Raw genomic sequence first — 23,420 nt, 5'->3', positions numbered from 1 at the left:
GGAAAAAACTACTTTAAAGTTCATATGGAACCAAAAAAGAGCCCGCATCACCAAGTCAATCCTAAGCCAAAAGAACAAAGCTGGAGGCATCATGCTACCTGACTTCAAACTATACTACAAGGCTACAGTAACCAAAACAGCATGGTACTGGTACCACAACAGAGACATAGATCAATGGAACAGAACAGAGCCCTCAGAAATAATGCCGCATATCTACAACTATCTGATCTTTGACAAACCTGACAAAAACAAGCAATGGGGAAAGGATTCCCTATTTACTAAATGGTGCTGGGAAAACTGGCTAGCCATATGTAGAAAGCTGAAACTGCATCCCTTCCTTACACCTTATACAAAAATTAATTCAAGATGGATTAAAGACTTACATGTTAGGCCCAGAACCATAAAAACCCTTGAAGAAAACCTAGGCAATACCATTCAGGACATAGGCATGGGCAAGGACTTCTTGTCTAAAACACCAAAAGCAATGGCAACAAAAGCCAAAATTGACAAATGGGATCTCATTAAACTAAAGAGCTTCTGCACAGCAAAAGAAACTACCATCAGAGTGAACAGGCAACCTACAGAATGGAGAAAATTTTTGCAACCTACTCATCTGACAAAGGGCTAATATCCAGAATCTACAATGAACTCAAACAAATTTACAAGAAAAAAACAACCCCATCAAAAAGTGGGCGAATGACATGAACAGACACTTCTCAAAAGAAGACATTTATACAGCCAAAAAACACGTGAAAAAATGCTCATCATCACTGGCCATCAGAGAAATGCAAATCAAAACCACAATGAGATACCATCTCACACCAGTTAGAATGGCCATCATTAAAAAGTCAGGAAACAACAGGTGCTGGAGAGGATGTGGAGAAATAGGAACACTTTTACACTGTTGGTGGGACTGTAAACTAGTTCAACCATTGTGGAAGTCAGTGTGGCGATTCCTCAGGGATCTAGAACTAGAAATACCATTTGACCCAGCCATCCCATTACTGGGTATATACCCAAAGGACTATAAATCATGCTGCTATAAAGACACATGCACACATGTGTTTATTGTGGCACTATTCACAATAGCAAAGACTTGGAACCAACCCAAATGTCCAACAACGATAGACTGGATTAAGAAAACGTGGCACATATACACCATAGAATACTATGCAGCCATAAAAAATGATGAGTTCATGTCCTTTGTAAGGACATGGATGAAACTGGAAACCATCATTCTCAGTAAACTATCGCAAGGACAAAAAACCAAACACCGCATGTTCTCACTCATAGGTGGGAATTGAACAATGAGAACTCATGGACACAGGAAGGGGAACATCACACTCCGGGGACTGTTGTGGGGTGGGGGGAGGAGGGAGGGACAGCATTAGGAGATATACCTAATGCTAAATGACGAGTTAATGGATGCAGCACACCAACATGGCACATGGATACCTGTGTAACAAACCTGCACATTGTGCACATGTACCCTAAAACCTAAAGTATAATAATAATAAAAAAAAAAGAAAAAGTAGGAGGTAATGAAAACCAAAAAAAAGGAAGACTATATTCAAGTTATCCTCAAAAAACAGCTTACTCCCTTCTAGAATATCTCAAGATACGAAAGCATCTTTGGGACATCGTTACATTGGATCATTTGCTTGGGAAGGCTTCTCTAATGTCTGGCCTAACGTCTTTCTCTTCTGGTCTTGTTCAGAAAAATAAAAGGAGCTAAGAGTTTAAAATATATCTTTTTCTGAGTTTATAAAGAGGATTTTGCTATATAGCTTTTTTCTTTCAGGGTGAATATTGATATGAATGTTTATGGCACTAGGTGTCAAAATGATCAGCCTATTTTCCCTTCTGTCTTTAGAGAAATGAAAAAGGCAACAAATTGGATTATGACTCACTTCAAGCCTGTCAGGATGGGAAGAAAACAGTTCTGGTACCTTGTAGATAGGTTTGCATTCTTACAGCTGTGGAAATTACTTTAAATCTATTTTTAATTTTTTTAGGTACATTTTGACCAATTTAAAGAAGCATTAATACTCATCTTGTCCAGAACTCTATCAAATGAAGAACGCTTTCAAGAGCCAGGTAAGGTCACTCCCTTTTCTTCTCTGCATTCCCCTTTAAAATTTGTCTGGGGAAGAATCTGGGGACCTTGAAGCATGTATATGAAGGATTGGGGACATCTGCCTTTCACAGATTGAGCAGTTATTTTCAGTGACTTTTCTTCAATATTATCATAAAAGCTTTGCAGCTGTTGAACACTAAAATGAGACTTCTCTACTACAGCAGCATAGTATTATGGAGAAAATAATTGGATTGTTTCTAGGCAATATGTCAGATGGTATGGCAATAACTCATTCTTGGAATGAGTAGAGTGAAGCTGAATGGTAACTGCTTTCATCCTTATTTCCTTGTACATGGAAGGATATGATTTGGGGAAATTTTTTCCTGAAGGTAGAAGAGTGACCAGTCTAGAGATAATTTTACTTAGTCTTAGTGAGTGGATAATCCTCTGCTATAGACATTATCACATTACATTATAATTATCTGTCTCCTCCGCTGAAGTGATAATTCCTTGAGAACCATGCTGTTCATTTTTGTATTTCCAGTGCCTAGAAGAATGCTTAGCACGTAGTACGTATTCAATGAATGTTTCGAAATAAAAGACTTAATATTATACTTCACTGATTTTTTTCTAAGCACCATAGGTTGTAAGGCACATTGTTATTTCATGTATCTCTAAAAACAAAAATTGTTGCCAATTATAATGTAAAATGACATTAATTGTAAATTCTCATTTCAGAGTGTCCAAATCTGGTGTGTGTAAGGGGGAGGTGTCTTCAAATCCATGAAATATGGTAGATGTGTAAAGGAGAGTCTAAACATTGTGGAAATTTGTATTACAGTACAGTCTGGTTTTATCCAATTAGTGGTTGTTGGGGTAGGGGTAGGAGTAGACTACAAAGGGGCATGAAGGAATTTGGGGGACAATGAAACTTTTATATCTTGGTGGTGCTAGTAGTTACAGGATTTTGTGAGTTTTTCCAATGCAGAGACTTGTGCAATGAAAGGATTAAATTTACTCTATGTAAATTATACCTCAATAAACCCTACTTTAAAAAAGAGAACATCAAAAACATAGTCCAGTTTTGAAACTGAGCATAAATCATTAAGATTTTGTCACTACAAGGAGTCATTCACTGTGACCTATTTAGGTGAGGCACAGATGGGAGCTCATTTCTCACCCTTGCCGGGTGATCTAGTTCTTCATCCTGCCCTCTGAAGTGCTCCAGATTTGTGTTGTGTGTACGGACACTGCCTTTAGCAGTGTTTTAGATTCTGGATTGAGTCTCCGCCTTTTTTGGTGATGGTGACACCCCTAGCAATGTTATTCTTAACTCTGACACTTGATAGAGCTCTTTGGAAGCCCTCAGTGAGCATGAGAGGGAGGTTATTGCATTCTTGAAATTTTCCAGACAAACATTAGCGTTTCCACAGGTGACCGCTGCTAGAACATGGACTTTTGTGTTTTTATATGGTCTCATTTTATTGGTGTTTTCACTTTTTTAAGGTTGTCTGTCATCTTGATTACAATGGTGCGACATCTGGGGGGCCTGAATAGAGCTATGGTGACATCACTGCCAGGGTAGATATTAGCTAACATGAGCACAGGTAATATAAGCATAACTTCAGGGTTCTGTGTGCTGATAATGTGCTTTTATGTGGATTTGGAACGGGCCATCCTGCCACTAATCCACATGATCCTCCTGCTGCCATTTCTTCAAAACCTGTACTGTCACTGTCACCTGCCAGAAAATTATAATAAATATACAGATTTATAGTGACTACAGATGTGAAGGGTCCCCGCCCAGAGTTGTACATTGTTGGGATCCAAGCAGTAGGACGAGCTAGACCGTGCTTGTCCAAGCCACGGCCCATGGGCCACATGTGGCCTAGGACAGTTTTGAATGCGGCCCAACACAAATTTGTAAACTTTCTTTAAACATTATGACATTTATGCATGGACCTTTTTTTTTTTTTCTAGCTCATCAGCTATCATTAGTGTTAGCGTATTTTATGTGTGGCCCAAGACAATTCTCCTTCCAGTGTGGCCCAGGGAAGCCAAAAGATTGGACATCCCTGAGCTAGACAATGGCTGGTTGAGCTTGGTCACAGCCAGGAAGTAATATTTATAAATCTAGCTCCAGATGGTGGTTTCATAGTTATGTGTCTGCCTCACTGCTATGCAGGCAAAGATCATAATTTGGACAAGTCTTCCGGAAGACACACAGAAGGGATTTTTATAGTTTTGCTGTGTGCTCCGTCCTTTGGGTAGGCAGTAAGTCTTCATCACAAAACTGCCCCACCTCAGTGTAATGCAGCAGAAAAGTACTTATTGGTAGCATTTCTTGTAGCATTTATGACTTCCCTAACATTTGTCCTGGCAGGATAAAACCTAGGATTGAGCCTGTGCTTTGAGACATGAGTCAGCCTTTCCTCCCACATTCCCTGCTTTATTCCTGAGCATCTCTGCTTTTTCTGTCTTTTGCCAATTTCTCCTTGGCCCCTCCAGTTGTTCGTGGGGATCATGCAATTCTTTCCACTCAAACATTTCTACCACTCACTCTAAAATGTGACTCTCAGCTGGACGCGGTGGCTCATGCCTCTAATCCCAGCACTTTGGGAGGCCGAGGTGGGCAGATCAATTGAGGTCAGGAGATCGAGACCAGCCTGGCCAGCATGACGAACCCCCGTCTCTACTAACAATACAAGAAATTAGCCAGGTGTGGTGGCAGGCACCTGTAGTACCAGCCACTCGGAAGGCTGATGCAGGAGAATTGTTTGAATCCAGGAGGTGGAGGTTGCAGTGAGCCAAGATCATGCCTCTGCACTTCATCCTCGGTGACAGAGTGAGACTCCATCTCAAAGAACAAGAAAAAAAAAAGTGACTCTACCCTGCTGCAGGCAGACTGGTTTGGCTGGGCAGAGACAGAGGAAGTAGGGTCAGGATTCAAATGCAGTACATCAACAGGCCACCTTCATTTACCTCTCCCTCTCCCTTTACGGAAGTAACTATCCCTTAAATCATAGATCATAGCATTTTAGGGCTGGAGAAAACCCTGCCATTTCATCCATGAGCAATTAGAGGCCCAAAGAGGGATGTACCTTAATTGAAGTCTTAACAGCTAGTGGCAGAGGAGGGTGCTTACACTGAATCACCAAGGGATGTGATTCAAGAAGGCTTTAGGTTGAGGATTTTAGCTTTCAAATGGGTGAGCCAGTCTTCGGTCAGTGCAGCCTGGCCAAAAGGGTCTGACAAGTGGCCAGAGGCAGCAAAGAGGAATAAACAAAAAGCAAGTTTCACCTGATCGTTAGGGACAGGGATGCCTGTGTCCTCTGCATTATTTGGCTGGTCATGCTTAGTTCATCTTATACCAGAAGGGGCCAGGTCTGTGTTTTTGTTTTTGTTTTTTTGAGATGGAGTCTCACTCTGTTGCCCAGGCTGGAGTGCAGTGGCGCAGTCTCAACTCACTGCAACCTCCGCCTCCCGGGTTCAAGCAATTCTCTGCCTCAGCCTCCCAGGTAGCTGGGGTTACAGGCGGCCGCCACCACGCCTGGCTAATTTTTTTGTATTTTTAGTAGTGATGGGGTTTCACCATTTTGGTCAGGCTGGTCTTGAACTCCTGACCTTGTGATCCACCTACCTCGGCCTCCCAAAGTGCTGGGATTACAGGCATAAGCCACTGCGCCTGGCCAGGTCTGTGTTATTTTTGTTTTGCCTTTTTGAAATCAATGGAGATGGTAGTCTTTGAGATAAAAGGTTACCTTTACACCATAGAAGGAGACTGAAAATAATAGGGGGGCCATAGTGCTCAGCCTTAGAAACCAAGAGGGCCATGAATTGATATTTTTTAACACCAAAGATTTTTATAAATTAAAATATAAGATATTGTACCAGACTATAATATAGAAAAGTCAGCTTGATTTAATAGAGCCACCCTTGAGTGAGGAGTTAGGAAATGCTGGTTCTGTCCCTCTAATCAGGTGATCTTATATATCATGACCTTAGTGGTCTTTGGTCACCTTGTATGTGAAAGTGATTGTGCTGAAAAAATACATAAAATCCTTCAGCTCCAAGATTTGATTGTGTTGCCTCCTAATATCTAAATGACATTATCCATATCTATGAAAAATGCTAGCCTTGTGTTTATGTAAGATTTTACTTAACATTCATTGAAACTACAAAATTCTTCTTCCCAAGGACAAATGCATAGTATATCTGATGTTTTCATAGCCTCCTAATAAAAGGCAGTTGTATATAAATTCTATAAAAACAAAGCTGTCATGGGATTTGAGAGGAGATGAAATTAAGTTATCATTTCTGTAGTCTTGGGCTCTGCCATTTATAACTCCTCTGAGGTACAGTTTCTTTATTTTTAGAATCAGGAGATATGGACTAGATTATTTTCAGCATCTTTTTAACTCAAATATTTATAGTTCTAAGAATCTTAGCGTTTTTCCCCTAAAAAGCAATTTTTATAATAGTAACAACAACACAGTGAAAAATATTGAAATTCAGGTAAAGGCAGAAAAATGGATTGGGATGTAGGGAGTCTTTTGTAAATTCCAAACTGATTAGCATTGCCAGTGGCATAATTCTTTCATATCTATGTGTACAATCTAATTTTTAAATTATTTTTCTAGAATAGGAGAGGGGCAACAACTTAATTATTAGCTATTTATTCAATTTGCTGTGGCTTTGAATTATAGGATTTTTGTTTTTTTTCATTAGAACACAACCATACCCACTTATTTATTAATACGTATATTCTAGTTTTTGTAAATACGTAGGTATATACATGTCTATGTGTTTTGTTGTTGTTGTTGTTAGAGGTAATTTTTTTTTAATTATTATACTTTAGGTTTTAGGGTACCTGTGCACAATGTGCTGGTTTGTTACATATGTATACATGTGCCATGTTGGTGTGCTGCACCCATTAACTCGTCATTTAGCATTAGGTATATCTCCTAATGCTGTCCCTCCTCCCTCCCCCCACCCCACCCCACAACAGTCCCCGGAGTGTGATGTTCCCTTCCTGTGTCCATGAGTTCTCATTGTTCAATTCCCACCTATGAGTGAGAACATGCGGTATTTGGTTTTTTGTCCTTGCGATAGTTTACTGAGAATGATGGTTTCCAGTTTCATCCATGTCCTTACAAAGGACGTGAACTCATCATTTTTTATGGCTGCATAGTATTCTATGGTGTATATGTGCCCCATTTTCTTAATCCAGTCTATCGTTGTTGGACATTTGGGTTGGTTCCAAGTCTTTGCTATTGTGAATAGTGCCACAATAAACATATGTGTGCATGTGTCTTTATAGCAGCATGATTTATAGTCCTTTGGGTATATACCCAGTAATGGGATGGCTGGGTCAAATGGTATTTCTAGTTCTAGATCCCTGAGGAATCGCCACACTGACTTCCACAATGGTTGAACTAGTTTACAGTCCCACCAACAGTGTAAAAGTGTTCCTATTTCTCCACATCCTCTCCAGCACCTGTTGTTTCCTGACTTTTTAATGATGGCCATTCTAACTGGTGTGAGATGGTATCTCATTGTGGTTTTGATTTGCATTTCTCTGATGGCCAGTGATGATGAGCATTTTTTCACGTGTTTTTTGGCTGTATAAATGTCTTCTTTTGAGAAGTGTCTGTTCATGTCCTTCGCCCACTTTTTGATGGGGTTGTTTTTTTCTTGTAAATTTGTTTGAGTTCATTGTAGATTCTGGATATTAGCCCTTTGTCAGATGAGTAGGTTGCAAAAATTTTCTCCATTCTGTAGGTTGCCTGTTCACTCTGATGGTAGTTTCTTTTGCTGTGCAGAAGCTCTTTAGTTTAATGAGATCCCATTTGTCAATTTTGGCTTTTGTTGCCATTGCTTTTGGTGTTTTAGACATGAAGTCCTTGCCCATGCCTATGTCCTGAATGGTATTGCCTAGGTTTTCTTCAAGGGTTTTTATGGTTCTAGGCCTAACATGTAAGACTTTAATCCATCTTGAATTAATTTTTGTATAAGGTGTAAGGAAGGAATGCAGTTTCAGCTTTCTACATATGGCTAGCCAGTTTTCCCAGCACCATTTATTAAATAGGGAATCCTTTCCCCATTTCTTGTTTTTGTCAGGTTTGTCAAAGATCAGATAGTTGTAGATATGCGGCATTATTTCTGAGGGCTCTGTTCTGTTCCATTGAGGATTTTTGTAATGGAAATGCTGGCACAAGCTCCAAGCTACATGGCATCAACATGCCAGCTAGATCCTCTCTCCAGAGATTTTGTCCTCGTTTGATGCATCTTGCATTAGATTTCTGTTCTTTAGTAGATGTTAGCATAATGCAGGAAGCCCTTTCTTCCTTGATGTGATTCACTGGAAATGTCTCTTTGTTTATTCGTGGGGAAAAACTCAGGTTTGAAAAAGCCAACTCATTAGAAAAATAGGACCAGGCATTGTTTTGGTACAGATGATTGTTTTATTGTAACAGACCTTCCTAATTTCAAGGACTGCCATAATTGGAATTATTTTCTTTATATTTTGAAGAAGTGATACATACAGTTAACAGAAATTTTTTCGTTTACTCAGCAATTGTGCCTTGAACCAGGTCTTATGGCCTGTCACTGGGCTAGCTATTGATTTCAGTGATTGAAGATTTGTGTTTATAACTATGTTCAGAGGCCTTGGGTTAGGCACTGAAGTCTGGCTGAAGTCCCTGATTTTAGGAGGTATTACACACAGATGGCCCAAAGGCTCGTTCTGTTGTCTTCTCTTGGTTAAGTAAGATAAGTAAGAACTTAGTCCCTGTTCTGTTGGCATCAATGAAATGCTAACAGTGAGGACCAGAAGTTTTCTCCAAGAGTTAAAAGCAAAACAGGCTGGGCACGGTGGCTCACACCTATAATCCCAGGACTTTGAGAGGCTGAGATAGGTGGATCACCTGCAGTCAGGAGTTTGAGATCAGTCTGACCAACATGGTGAAACCCCATCTCTACTAAAAATACAAAAATTAGCTGGGCATAGTGGCAGGTGCCTGTAATCCCAGCTACTCGGGAGGCTGAGGCAGGAGAATCGCTTGAACCTAGAAGGCAGAAGTTGCAGTGAGCTGAGATCGCACCACTGCACACCAGCCTGAGTGACAGAGCGAGACTCTGTCTCAAAAAAAAAAAAAAAAAAAAAAGCCAGGCGCAGTGGCTCATGCCTGTAATCCCAGCACTTTGGGAGGCTGAGGTGGGATCACTCCGGATCACGAGGTCAGGAGTTCAAGACCAGCATGACCAACATGGTGAAACCCCGTCACTACTAAAGAATACAAAAATTAGCTGGGCGTGGTGGTGCATGCTTGTAATGCCAGATACTCAGGAGGCTGAGGCTGAAGAATTGTTTGTACCCAGGAGGCGGAGGTTGCAGTGAGCCGAGATTGCACCATTGCACTCCAGCTTGGGCAACAAGAGCGAAACTCCGTCTAAAAAAAAAAAGAAAAAAGCAAAGCAAACCACTACCACCACCAGTGCCAACTACAACAACAAAAGAAGATATTAGGATTGTGTTTATAATCCTGAAATTGGAAACACCCATCCCCACTGATGTTTTGTAAAATGATAGAACCTTTCTAGGATTACCTAAGATAATAGGCACCAAGAACTGTAATAATGCTTTTGGCTAATCCATGCTACTCTCAGATTTTGTGCTATGTAAATAATTATAGATGTACATAAAAATGTGTGTATAAGGTTAGTCATTTAAAATAGTGAAAAAATATATATGTCGGGCATCCCTAATCCAAAAATAGGAAATGTTCCAAAATCCAAAATTTTTTAAGCACCAACATGATACTCAAAAGAAATGCTCATTGGAGCATTTCAGATTTCAGAGTTTGAGATTTGGGTTGTTCAACTGATATACTTCAGATTTTCTAAAATCTGAAAAAGTCTGAAATCTGAAACATTTTTTCTGATCTCAAGACTTTCAGATAATGGATACTCAGACTGTATAAAGCAAGTGAAGAAATTAGACAGTGTATTCATAGGAAATTGTGCTCAATCTATGTAAAGAATGACTAAGTAGCTATTAAACTGGCTATGAAAGAATACTTATGTGGTAAATGTACTAAGGGTGAAAGGCAACTTAAAAATATGTATATGTGCAAGAAATACTCATGTCATTTAAAATTAAATAAATAGGGCTGGTGAGAATTTTGATAATGAGACAGTTTACTTGGGAGTTGTGTGTGTGTGTGTGTATGTATATATGGTTTTGTTTTTTGTTTTTTGTTTGAGATGGAGTTTCACTCTTGTTGCCCAAGCTGGAATGCAATGGTGCAATCTCGGCTCACTGCAACCTCTGCCTCCTGGGTTCAAGCGATTCTTCTGCCCCAGCCTCTCGAGTAGCTGGGATTACAGGCGTGCACCACCACACCCAGCTAATTTTTTGTATTTTTAGTAGAAACAGGGTTTCACCATGTTAGCCAGGCTGGTCTCAAACTCCTGACCTCTGCCTGGCTCAGCCTTGCAAAGTGCTGGGATTACAGTCGTAAGCCACCATGCCCAGCCATGTCTATATTTTATTTCAACCTTAGTGGATATATAAGAAGGTTTCCAAACAGGGGACATGAGGATGACGGTTTTTTCTACAGGGAATCCTAGAAAATCACTGTGTTCCTTTCACATCAGCTCACTGACGCAGGGAAAGGAGACTAATGAGAAAACTGGGGCAAGAACAAGATCAGAGTAGCTCCAGTTTCTGAGGTGACGAACTGGATAACGTCATTACACTAATCTTAGTTGTTACCAAAAATCGAGGTTGAGGAACTCTTCAGGATTGAGGACTGAGAGACTCTTGCTAACTGCTCCCATGGTTGCTTGATGCTGGACACATCTCCCTGGCCTGATGGCTTTGGGTCGCCACTGGCTTCACAGGAGTCCCGGTGGAAGGACCAGAGTGTGGCTGGAGCTCCCTTGGCAGAGCTGCTAGACTGATGTTGACCTTACTTCATGAAGCGCCTATTGTTTTCCCTCCCTCCAGATGAGGAAACTAAGACTTCATGAGGTTTGGCACTCCAAACCTTGATATGAACTGGGTGTCCAGGTCCAGGTCCATTTGATTCCAAAGCACAGCTCTTTCCCATGGAAAGTGTTACAGTCTATCCGGGTAGGTAATCCTAACATGTAAAATGCTTTTAGAAAAATGTGACTATGGTTATTATGAAATTGGGAGCCATATCCCAGCACTTTGGGAGGCCGAGGCAGATGGATCACGAGGTCAAAAGATCAAGACCATCTGGCCAACATGGTGAAACCCCGTCTCTACTAAAAATATAAAAATTAGCTGGGTGTGGTGGCACGTGCCTGTAGTCCCAGCTACTTGGGAGGCTGAGGCAGGAGAATCGCTTGAACCTGGGAGGTGGAGTTTGCAGTGAGCTGAGATCGTGCCACTGCACTCTAGCCTGGCAACAGAGTGAGACTCCATCTTAAATAAATAAATAGGGAGCTATAGACAGTGTGCATCACACTAAATGCAGAGGAGAAAGGGTTCCATGAAAGTGGTGCCAAGAAATTACTTGAAAGAAATGAGTTTTGAGTTCCCCTTGAACAATGGGGAGGGTTCAGTTAGGTAAAAAAGTGTATCTCACCCTTCTTCCCCAAAATGGCTATAGATGCAGGCATCCTAACAGAGATCTGCTGGTTGATCCTCCTATGAAAAGGTTGGGGAAACAATTATATAATCATTATCAACTCAAAGATTTTTTTCCTGTTGACTGAACTTCAATTGCATTAAGACTTAGACCATCCAGTCAGCTCTGGGGCTTGCCTTGCCACACTCATCCACCAGCTTCGGCACCTTCGGGGGGTGGTAACTTTCCCCTGGAAGCCTTCCTCCTGGGCAAGGCTAATCAAAGCCACCCCGTTACGTTTGTGTCCAGAAGCCCCTGTGTTCCAGCAAGAAGCATCATTCAGGTGGCTAAGAACTGGGTGGAGACTGCGCCTAAGATTCTGTCACTGCATTCAGGGAGGAACTGAAAGACCTAATTAAACATCTGCATCTTGTGTGGAGGTTCCAAGAGAGAGGAGTGGTTGGGGAGGGAGGTGCTAATTGGAAAGGGCTTGGTGCATAGAGAAGTGTGGTGCGGCTGCTCACTGGTGATGGCCCTAGAGGCAGGGAGTGTACTGGGAAGCAAAAGGAATGGCAGATCATGTCAGAAAGCTTTTGCTGATGCCTTTTTAATGTTTAACCTTTCTTGGCCTCCCCTTGTCCCTTCCCATCTTTGAGACGTTCCCCTCCCCATTCCCTTCTTTCCTCCACCCCAGCTCACCTCTCCCCTCCTCCTCCTCCTCAGTCTCCCACTCCACTCTTTCCCTTCCTGGTGGTCCTCCCACATCTATAACTCTTGCTCCCCTTCCCCACCCCTCCATAGGCCTCTAGGTCCCTGTTATCTCCTCTTTCCCCACCCACTTCTTTCCCTCTCTTGGTCTCAGTCTCTGTCTCATTCTCTGTCCAAATCTGTCCCTCTGTGTCAGTCTCCACTGGTCTCTGTCTGTATTTTTCTTGGTCTTAGTGTTCCCTTGGATTCTCTTCCCTTCTCTTATTTAGAATCAGGCGTGGGTTTGCATTTTCACGTGTAATCCCTGTGTGATGGTGCATTCAGCATAGGCGAGGAGGTGGGATGTAGAATGGGGCTGGGTGGGGCTCATTTGCTGCATGACTGCCTTTTCCCAAGAAAGCTTCTTGGGGATGCTGGCCTTGAGGTTTGTGCATGCTTCATTTTTTATCTTTCCTTTTCAAACGGATTTCAGCACTCCTGTGAGTTCAGCAGCAATGTAACATGAAGGGCCTCCTGTGCTGAGGTTCTTTGGATGGGGGTGGTGTCTCTGGGAATGATTTCCCAGGCTCACTAAACGAGTCAGGAAGGGACATAGAAAGCAAAGTCCTATGCGAGCAATTCCAAAATGAGAATACCAGCACCCTAAGGACAGGGTTTTCTTCTTCATCCTTGGAAATGGCCTCAGGTCATTTTTGGGAACAGGGAATTTTTTGATTCAAAAAACATGATAAAATATCCATCTTCTTCCTCAATAGGGACAACATAATGTTTTGCCTATGGCAGGTGTTTGGTAAATATGCTTATGCGTTAAATGAATGTGGCTAACACTGGGGAGCATCTTTGAAGAATCTCCTTTAACTTCCAGGAAGCAGCTATGGCTGCCACTTCATTCCGGGTCCTGAGCTTATGTTTTTGCAAAGAAAGCATTCAATTGAATATATAGTGTTCAGGCTTTTGCATAATGATTTTAGCTTCCCTTAGGTCCTCATTGCTTTGGCTTTGGCCGTTCACGCAGTGGTTTTAGGAAAGCTGAGCATGCTAAGCAGTGACCTGTATCACATCTGATGCAGATGTGGTGATCTGGTGCAGTGGTCAGTTTTAGGGGAGAGCTTTAAAAAGTGTACTCTGTACTGCTTGAAACCTAGAGTAGGGGAGGCTGTGTTTCTCCCCTCCACACTGCTGCTGGGAAAGGAATTGGGAGAGGAATGAGGTGGGTATTGGTTATTTCCCCTGGCTGCAGCTGGCTTATCTACTCAGAGTGGTCATTCTCCCTGACACCATATTTTAACTTTCTTTTTATTATGAGTGCAAGATCCCTGGTCCAGCATCATACACTTGCATGGTGGTTTATCCTGATTTGGAAGGGGAACAGTATCACAGCTCTGGAGTTTCTCTTCTTGGGACAGATGAGATGTGAAATAACAAATGTGGCGTGTGGGCAACCCAGCTGTCATTTCTAAGGCCAGAAGGAATAGTATTTTCTTCATCTTTTTAACTCTTGAATCAGATGTTTTTCCCACGTGCTCTGTAGAGACTGTCACTCACTTCCACATTACTCCAGTGGAGGGGTGAAGCAAGGTTTCTCTACTGTCCCCTGCTCATAACCAAGCATTTGGTTTATGGGATAAAACCTAGATCATTAAACTAGGTCAGGTTGGACTGCCTCAAAGCCACCGTCCTCTGATTGGTGTGTCTCATAATAAGCTTTCCAGGGGTGGGGTCTGAGACACCTCTAGGCAAGCTGGGCTTGTCTGCTTTCCTTTGAAGCCCATTTTAATTTTTGTAGTGATGCCAACTAGGAGAAATGGAAAATGAGAAAGAAGGAAAAATGACTCAGAAGCTTGACAATCCAGGGAGAATCATAAATACACTTTCAAGGAACTCAAACACTGAAACACTGAAAACATGGGAGTCCTTTATACTTTGTTTTGGTAGCATTTCTTTTTGTTTTGTTTTGTTTCTGTTTTTGAGACAGAGTCTCGCCCTGTTGCCCTGGCTGGAGTGCAGTAGTGCAGTCTCGGCTCACTGCAGCCTCTGCCTCCTAGGTTCAACTGATTCTCCTGCCTCAGCCTTCCAAGTATCTGGGACTACAGTCACGAGCCACCATGCCTGGCTAATTTTTGTATTTTTAGTGGAGTCTGGGTTTCGCCATATTGGCCAGGCATTTCATGTCCCTTCTTGGAGCTGGTGATTGGAGCAGATACTCTCACCTGTGGAAGCTCTGTGATGTCAATAATTTCGTTTCTTAATAAACCAAAAGCCTCCATGTTATCTGACATAGATAAGATTATTCCAGAATGACACCCTGAAAAATAAAGGTTTCATCTGGATGTGCTCATAAAGTAAATAAACGCAGCCCCAGGGTTGCAGTTTTGGATCTCTTCCATTAGGCATGGTCAGAAAGGGTCAAGGCATTCTTTAACTTGAGTGGGTAAGAGTGTCTGATAATCTCCACGGTTCGGTGGACTGCTGCTGTTCAGTTCTAAATCTCTGATTGAGATTGACGAGGAGAATCATAGTGTTTTCAGTGCTTAACCCAGCAAGGGCTGTTGACCATTAATGTTCTCTCTGGACATCCTTACCTTTGCTGTCTCTGTTCCCATCGTATCATGTTAAATGCAATGAGGCGGATGCTCTAAATGGGAGAGGGATGTGTGAGTGTGTCATTCTAAGAGGTGACTATTTTTAAATGGTGTGATTAGTCCACTTCGTTATTGGTCACTTGCATGGTTTGGAAAATAAAGTGATGAGAAAACTTTAACCCATTTATCTTTGTGTGTGCTAATGTCTTTATTCCAAAAAGGTTACACAGTTTTTTAATAGATGTCTCTCGAAATTGACTTTATCATGTTTGTACATTCTATGAAGGATATTAACTTAAAGTTTGCTCAAATTGGTTATTATAATAAGATAATTAAATAAACAATTTAATGCCTGGCAATGCAAAAATAAATGAGTAAATAAACCAAAACTCCATAGGGTCCCTGCTGGCTCACAATCTATTACCTTTTATTGCTTAGAAAAAGAGCTGTTTTGAATCCACCACTGCATCTACCCTATGCACTACATGGGGTAGTGAGTAGTAAACAACCAGGGAACGATTTCATCCACCGGTAGGTTTGGGATTAGATCACAATGGATTTTTAAAAGATAGTTGTTTTCTCCCACTGCTTTTATTTATTTATTTATTTTTAACCTCTGTATAAGTGCAGCATGCAATAAGAGCTCCTTCGCCACTTCCATCCCCAGGACACGACTTTGTTCTTACACTGGGAAAATACTGTGGTTCATTATCCAAGGTTCTAAGTGTTCCTTTTAATCTTTTCCAAACCCCTATAGTCACTAATGGTGTATCTTGTTGTCTGCCACCAAAATTTAAGAATATGTAATAAATTAAGGATGGTTCTGCATTGCCTCTTATCTGACTAGCATCTGTGGGTGTCAGCTGCCAACAAGTAGCTCGGGTGTCTGGGCCGCTCCTGAATGGTCACAAGCTGACACAGTGTCTTCTGATAAAAGGTACCTTCAAATATGCATGCAATTTTCAGTATAAATTTTGTATGCTTAAACACTTCCTGTAAGAGAATCACTCGACCTAATAAAATGACTTGACTGGGACTTTTTTAAAGCTGGGTATAAATATCACTAGAAATTATATAGCTACCATAAATACTTCACTCTGAGCTTTGCTGAGCATTTTCAGAATGTGTCTGGCTACATTTGTGAAGATAGTGAAATCTGAGCTTGTCCCAGAGGAAGGACATGGCGGGGAGGTGGTTAGTCAAAGAGGGTCGCCGGTCCTCCCTGGGAAACTGTGAAGTAATAGCTAAACCCCAACATGGTTTCAGTGGTGATAAAGGAACTGTCCTTCTTTTAGTTCTTATCTAATCACCTATGGTCGTTTTTGTAATACGTGTACATAATCTCATTTAAAAGTCTACATGTCTGAGTTCAGACATACCTTGCTAAGACTCATGTTCAAACAGAATACATATCTGTTCTCAAGAGACAGTATGTCTGTGTGGACAGTAAGACAACAGAAATCAAAGCATTGTCATCTTTTGTACTTTAATGAAACATTTTATTCTAACGCTGTACAAGGTGCTAAAATATCTATATCTGAGATAACATTTGAATAGAGTGAAGTATTTATTTTATTGCTTTAAAGCTCCAATTGTAGAAAAAGCTTAGCCTGTAGTTGTGGAGGTGGTGGTGGTGGTGGTGGTGATGACAGTGGTGATGGCAGCAGTGGTGGTGATGGTAACGGGGAAGGTGGTGAATGTTGAACCTGAGGCAAGTGATGTCAAAATGCTGAAGTCCTTCTTTAAGGTCAAGAGATGACTCTCTCCTCATGCACATTCCTTTTTATTTTGTACAACACCGATGCTTACAAAGAGATAAAACAATACAATTTTTTTTTTTACTGTGGTTTCACGTTTGCTATTTTATTTTACTGCTTTTAATTTTACAATGAGATCTTGATGCCGGGTTTCATATAAGTAACTAGCTGTCATTAATTGCTTAGAATGTGTTGTGTCCATTTCTTTGTTCTGTCATCCTGCTTGTCTGATAGATCAGAGAGTGGAATGGTTAACAAAGGAATCACTGAGGTAGGGGAGGGTGTTTCAGACTAACTGATGTGGATACTGAGTATACAGTGCTGATTTGGTGTCCGTTGTATTACCATTTTCTAAGACTTCCTCCAAGGTGTCTCTTTGTTAATATGATGGCTTCCCATCCTGCTGGAAAACTCAGCTTAATAAACAGAAGAACAAATGTGACCCCTCACCTTTTCCTGACCTTAATCCTCTACTATTAAGTCAGATCCCTTGCTGCCATTGTTGGATTGCTCCCGTCATGTGCAGATATATACTCATGGTCCCATAAATCGTTCAGAATTAGAAGGCGTGCTCTGCATCTGACCTGATGGCTCATATACACCCACAGCCACCACAATTGGCAAACGGTGGTTTATTTTGAGGTTGGTATAAGAGGCTGTGTCCGATGGCTGTGAGTGGCAGCTAAGAACTGAGATTCTCATGTCATGTGGCCTCAACTCTTGTCTCCTCGCTCAGACTGCTCACTAGAAGCTCAGCCCAAATATGTTAGAGGTGGGAAGCGTTACGGGCGAAGGTCCTTGCCCGAGTTCCAAGAGTCCGTGGAGGAGTTTGCCGAAGTGACGGTGATTGAGCCACTGGATGAAGAAGCGCGGCCTTCACACATCCCAGCCAGTGACTGCAGTGAGGTAAGGGGTTGGGCATGCACGTTCATCTGGATCACGAGTGTGGAGCCCCACGTCAGTGCAGCACAGAGACAGGAGAGCTGAGGGGGTTGATGGCACGATGTGGGCTTTTCTCAGTTACCAACTCCTTGCTAATCTTATTACTTGCCTTTTGGACATATATAATGTTTCTATCTTTTGAATGTTTTTACCTCGTTTCAGCTTTTGGAGAGCTGACATTTCTGTGCATGCGTCATCTACACATTTAGAGTTCAGGTATTTCCACATCATCTGAGGTCTCCCACTTCTAGTTCTTGAATATCTCTCTCCTCTATAGCATGATCATTTTTAGTTATTTAAAAGGCGAACCAGCTCCTCCCCCTCCCTTGCCCCAAACTATAGGAACAGCATCTATAGCAGGAAATGAAACCAACATGTTCAGGCATTTTGAGAGCCTGCATCTTATCTTTTGAGTGTGATAAAGCAGCTAGAACACTTAGTTTTTGCCTCAAGATACTGAGCCTGGGGTGCTTTCCAATGCCCAGCAGTTGCCATGGTTCTTCCTGCTGGATTCCTTGCACCCAGGCCTGTCTCGTTGTCCAGCATGCGGAGTGTCGCCAGCCTCCCTCATCCCCCATCTTTTCATTTTGCATATTGCCATAATCTACCAATAAAGGAGGTTCAGTAACATTTTCTTTATTCTTTCTTTATGGCTCATTTACCAGCATCCCGTTTATAGAACATGATTGAAAATGCCATGCTGAGCAAGCTGTAAATATTCCTTGCAAATCCCAGCTCAGACTGGGGCTGCAGATATTTCAGATACTAATATAAATTGGAAAAGAAACAAAGCGCCTCAACTTTCTGAAAGTGGTCTGTAGATTACCAGTGGACTCTATGTGTGTGTGTGTGTGCGTGTGTGTGCGTGCGTGTGTGTGTGCGTGCACCTGTGTGTTCATTGCAGTCTAACATCCATGTTCAGCTTACTGAAATCAACAGGAAGCTTGCTCCCAATAATGGCCCCAGCAATCAGACATCCAGTGTCCTCCTCAACTTTCCAGAATATCCCAAAATCCACAAATAACAAAAAAGAGCCCAAGTGTTGAGCCCAAGTGTTGGCAATAAATACGGAAATTTATAAGGGCACATGACCAGTCTGCTGATCAGAGGTCTGCATCATTTTTTAAAAAAAACAAATGACACTTGTCCTTCACCACAAGTGAAGCAGCAGTGGCAGAAATGTTGTTGAGAAGAGAGGTAGAAAAGCAACTAAAAGAGAGAAGAGAGAGAAAAAAAAAACCCACAAAAGTGGTATAAGAGTAGTGTGGATGAGAAGTGACAGCTGAAAATAGAAAAAGCCAAAAGCAGAAAAAGCTGAGAACAGTTTCAGGAGTCCTTCTCCTTTCTTGGGTCCCTTTGCGAATTGAGATAGGGGTCTTTCCCCAGTAAAACACATATACGCACAAAAATTTTACATATACAATCTCAGGGATGCAAGTAATTTACATACTTCAGTTAGTACGGTGTTCATAATAGTTTTCTTACTGTCAGGAAGGGTATCATAAAGTCTGTTCTATAACCCTGAGTGATGTGGAATGTACTTCTTTATGAAAAAAAATGGGGAAATGTCTCAGTACTTGAGCGGGTAAGTTTTTGTTATTTGGAAAACACTTTTAAGTTTAATATCTCATTTCCCCAACTATTTCAGTCCCCGAGGTATTATCTGGTACTGAGAAAGTAAATGCTTACTTATTTTTTGACATGAGTTTCTAGTCCTCATCTAGGAATACCCAGAAAGCTGTTGGGCAGAGCTGACTTTGTTGCTGGCAACATGTTTCTTATATCCTTGTTATATGTTATCTACTGGTGCCCAGGGAGATTTACTATTTTTAAAGTGAGACTTTGATTTCATGTATAAATAAAGATAAGAGTTGAGGCCTGAGCCTGGGCAAAATCTTGTGGCTTATGTCTTAGTAAAATGATATTTTGGGAGTATCATTTCACCCTTGATGTACTTACAACTTCCCTTAACTCCTCCAGAAACCCCTTAGATATGACCTCTTGATGCTATACACAGAAGCAGTAGCATTCACCACCCTCCATCAACAGAACTGCAAATAGAGACCCAGAGAGGGTCATTTCTCTGGATTTCTGTTCTCAGCGAGCACTCCAACTGACTCGACTTTGCTATTCTGTTATATCCCACACCAGAGCAATGCCTGTAGGAATACAAGATAACACCTTTGTACCACACCTTTTTTTATTACCAAAAGTGGACTCAAACCAAAGCTCATCCAACTGCTTTCTTGCCTAAAAATAAAGTGTTTTGTAAGCTGAATTGTGCCTGTCAGTTTTCAAATCACTTCATCTCTTTAAAAAATTAAGTTTCAGTGCTGGGCCTGGTGGCTCATGCCTACCAGCACTTTGGGAGGCTGAGGCAGGAGGATCACTTGAGCCCAGGAGTTCAAGACCATCCTGGACAACATAATGAGACCTTGTTTCTACGAAACTCAAAAAAAATAACTGAGCATGGTGGTGCATGCCCTTTGGTCCCAGCTACTGGGGAGGCTGAGGTGGAAGGATTGCTTGAACCCGGGAGACAGAGGTTGCAGTGAGCCGAGATTGTGCCACTGCACTCCAGCCTGGGTGACAGAGCAAGACCTTCTCTCCAAAAAAAAAAAATTAATAGCTTCACACAAGACATTTTCGATGTTCCTGTTGGCAGTTAAAAAAGGCAAAGCCCAGCTTTGCACAGCAGCTGTGGTTATGGGTCACACTTGCTGCCTTCACACCTGTGTATGCAGGAATCTTGTGGTACAGCCTCGTCAATGCATCAGTCTTGTTACCTACTATTATGGCAAGACAGCATTCCTGTTTCTGGTCATTTTCCATATTAGGCTTAGCAGTTGAGGGCCATTCTGTTGGCCTACAGAAGTTCATGCAATGGGCAGTACAAGCTTGCTCTGGAAACCTCTGTCCCTTCTACAGAAGTTGTGCAGATCTCTTAGGAGACCCAGTGATCTTTCCTGTTCTAGAGTGGCCCCCAGCTGCAGAGTGTAGGGAGGAAAAAAATTCTCAATGATGTGTGGGATTGATTTCTTCCTCTTATAATGAGTTCTGAATCTGACAAATCTTGTTTTTTGTTTGTTTGTTTTGTTTTGTTTTTTTCTTGAGATGGAGTCTCGCTCTGTTGCCCAGGCTGGAGTGCAGTGGCGCAATCTCGGCTCACTGCAAGCTCCGCCTCCCAGGTTCAAGCAATTCTCTGCCTCAGCCTCCCTACTAGCTGGGTTACAGGCACGCGCCACCATGCCTGGCTAATTTTTGTATTTCTAGTAGAGACGGGTTTCACCATCTTGGCCAGGCTGGTCTTGAACTCCTGACCTCATGATCCACCTGCCTCAGTCTCCCAAAGTGCTGGGATTACAGGCGTGAGCCACCGTGCCCGGCCTCTGACAGTTCTTTATTGTACTGCTGGCTGCTTTTTTCTCCCTTTTGGTTGCTGGAAGCCCTTCTGTCTCCTCTCTCTGGGTATGTTGGGAATTTATTCCTTGGGCTCATACTTAATCTCAGGGCCACCAGGCAATGTGGAAAGAGGGACTGGGGCCAAGTCTCCCCTGATGTGACTATTTCATAAGGAGTAATAAGATGGGGAACTGAAGCCAGGCCTTCCTTGTTTTGATTGCAGTTTTCCTTTGACTTCTGGATCCCGGCTTAAGGAAAGGAGGGATTCTCAGCTCACCTTTGGACTTCAGTTTCCCCTGCTCTCAGACATGTCTGATTTTTCCTCAAATGACTTTTTCTTTTTGTGATGAATACAATAAAAGGGCCTAAACCCATCATCCGAAGTTAAAGAGAGGGAAATCTGACTGTTGCTACTCAACAGAAGACTAATTTTAGCTCTGGGCTGCATCAAAGTATAATTGTATTTTTCTGACGATTGTGGAGGAGTGGGCAGTGGAATGGAACAGTGTCACAACTCCTATAAAAACTGTCCCCAAGGGGGCTGGCTTCTAGGAACTCATCCTATAGGGATTAGTGAGCAGACAGTCATCTGAAAAGATAAAATAATACTTTCTCCTCTTTTGCCCTCTAAGGTGATTTCATAGTAGGGGAGGTTGCTACAGGTCAGCCAGAATTCATTCCTAGGCTCTTGGGTTACTGGTTCACAGTTTTCTCTGCATCCTTATTTGGAGGGCCTTCTCCTATTGCCCATAAGCTTAACCCAAATTGTGGGTCATCATCAGTGATTACTGAGAATCATTCACTGCAGTCTGCTTACAACTCCACTCTTCATCTCCCACTCAAGAAGAAAACATCTAGAAACACAGGCATGTGAGAGGGAGGCTATTATAGAGATTGCTTTGAAGCAACTAAATTTATATTTAATGTGAGTCCCCTGTGAAGCTTCAGGCTTCATGACTTACAAGCGACTTGGAGCTCATCTGGTGCCTATTCAGAGTGCCCACTGTGATGTGGTGGCACAGGTGGGAGAGCCCATGTTGGCACTAGGGGGTAGCAAATGTTCTGCCACCTTGGCCTCCTCTCCTGAGTAGAATGTATGAAAGTAAATCTTGTTACGAGTTGCTTTTGATCATATTTTACTTTTGTTTTAGTTCATATATGTTAAAGCCCCAACATAAATTGTAAACATTTTACATGTTTACATCTATAATGTCTTCAGGATAGACTTTTTTTTAATGGAATTCCAGTCTTTTCCTTTATTGTCTTAAGTCTTTTCAGATGGAAATCTCTTCCGCCACCCCATGCTTCTATCAGACACTTTGATTCTGTCCTGCTGAAACAGAAAATATATAACCTAGCTACTAAGCATGTCTCTTCTACCAAGTTTAGTTTACAAGGCAATAAAGCTACTCTGTAGGGAAAGGCTACTGTAACCTAGCTAAATCTTCAGCACTAAAATACGCATTTCAGAATTTCACTTGGAAATCCCGAAGCAGAATGTGCTAATTCATAAGTGACAGGTAGGTCCCACCATCAGGCTACCATGAGTGTTCGACTTCCAATTTCATGTGTTTATCTGGCAAATGGATCCCTTGGGAGTCTGACCTCTCATCTTGGGTGATATTGAAAAGAAAGTGGTGATTTTTCTTTTTTTATGGGATCATTTTCGCTTAAGTCAATTCAGTTGGCCATTTCTATTCTAAATTAATCCAGACTAACAAAGGGCACCTTCTTGATTCCAACCTGAGGTGTGATTAATGAGATTTTGGTTGTCACTGTTTTTGCTTTACTTTGTTAAGAAACAAGTGAGAGTAAGAAGAGTACATTTTTTCCCTTGTATATTAATAGCTACTGAACTGACCTCGAATTTTATGCTCATGTTTCTTCTGAGGGCAGGTGGAAGGGAAAACAAAACAAAACTAAACTAATTCTCAATTCTGTTCTCGATTACTCAGGCCTGGTAGAAAAGGTTGTGCAATTAATACAATTGGGGCAGGACCACTTTGCTTTCTGCCCTGGTTGAAAACAGGGTACACCTTGTTAACTGTTTTTCTCCACAGGGAATAAATCGGGTCTAGTAAGATTCTTATCAACAGCAAGGCGTGTTATACAGTCATTTTTCCAACTGTAGACAATAGTAGTGTAAGCCAAAACCATTGGCTTGCACAGTGTGGTTTAAGTGAGGACCTGAGAGAAAAGTTAAAGCTGATTACTGCACTACAAGCAAATCCAGTCTTTGTGTTGGGACTATGAGGGTAGGAGGATGGGGAGGTGGTTGTTAAAAAGCTTAAAAAAAGACAAACTGATTTTACTACCCTACATAAAATGAAACTTCTTCAAGAAGTGTGAAACT

The 23,420-nt window shown here is 41.8% G+C and overlaps 1 protein-coding gene across 14 annotated transcripts in view; it reads left to right on the top strand.

The window, feature by feature from the left end:
* The window catches only part of NIN (ninein), a 115,167-nt gene that overhangs the window by 24,503 nt on the left and 67,244 nt on the right, over window positions 1-23,420 (top strand). For 8 of the 14 annotated variants that reach the window (XR_004029616.1, XR_004029618.1, XR_004029619.1 and 5 more), the window contains exons 4-6: window positions 2,016-2,097; window positions 15,814-15,903; window positions 17,460-17,629. Coding sequence is in view for 8 of the 14 variants with exons in the window: in XM_030810306.1 (XP_030666166.1) it covers window positions 2,016-2,097; window positions 15,814-15,903; window positions 17,460-17,629 (342 nt within the window). In the remaining 6 variants the exon portion in view is untranslated. Of the gene's footprint in view, window positions 1-2,015; window positions 2,098-15,813; window positions 15,904-17,459; window positions 17,630-23,420 lie in introns of those variants that run through there. The other 6 variants (XR_004029617.1, XR_004029620.1, XM_030810384.1 and 3 more) reach the window with 2 other exon arrangements.

This window comes from Nomascus leucogenys, chromosome 1a (genome assembly GCF_006542625.1).
Source record: "Nomascus leucogenys isolate Asia chromosome 1a, Asia_NLE_v1, whole genome shotgun sequence".
NCBI lineage: Eukaryota > Metazoa > Chordata > Mammalia > Primates > Hylobatidae > Nomascus > Nomascus leucogenys.
Note: the sequence above shows the minus strand (reverse complement) of the source record. Positions and strands in the feature narration are given on the sequence as shown.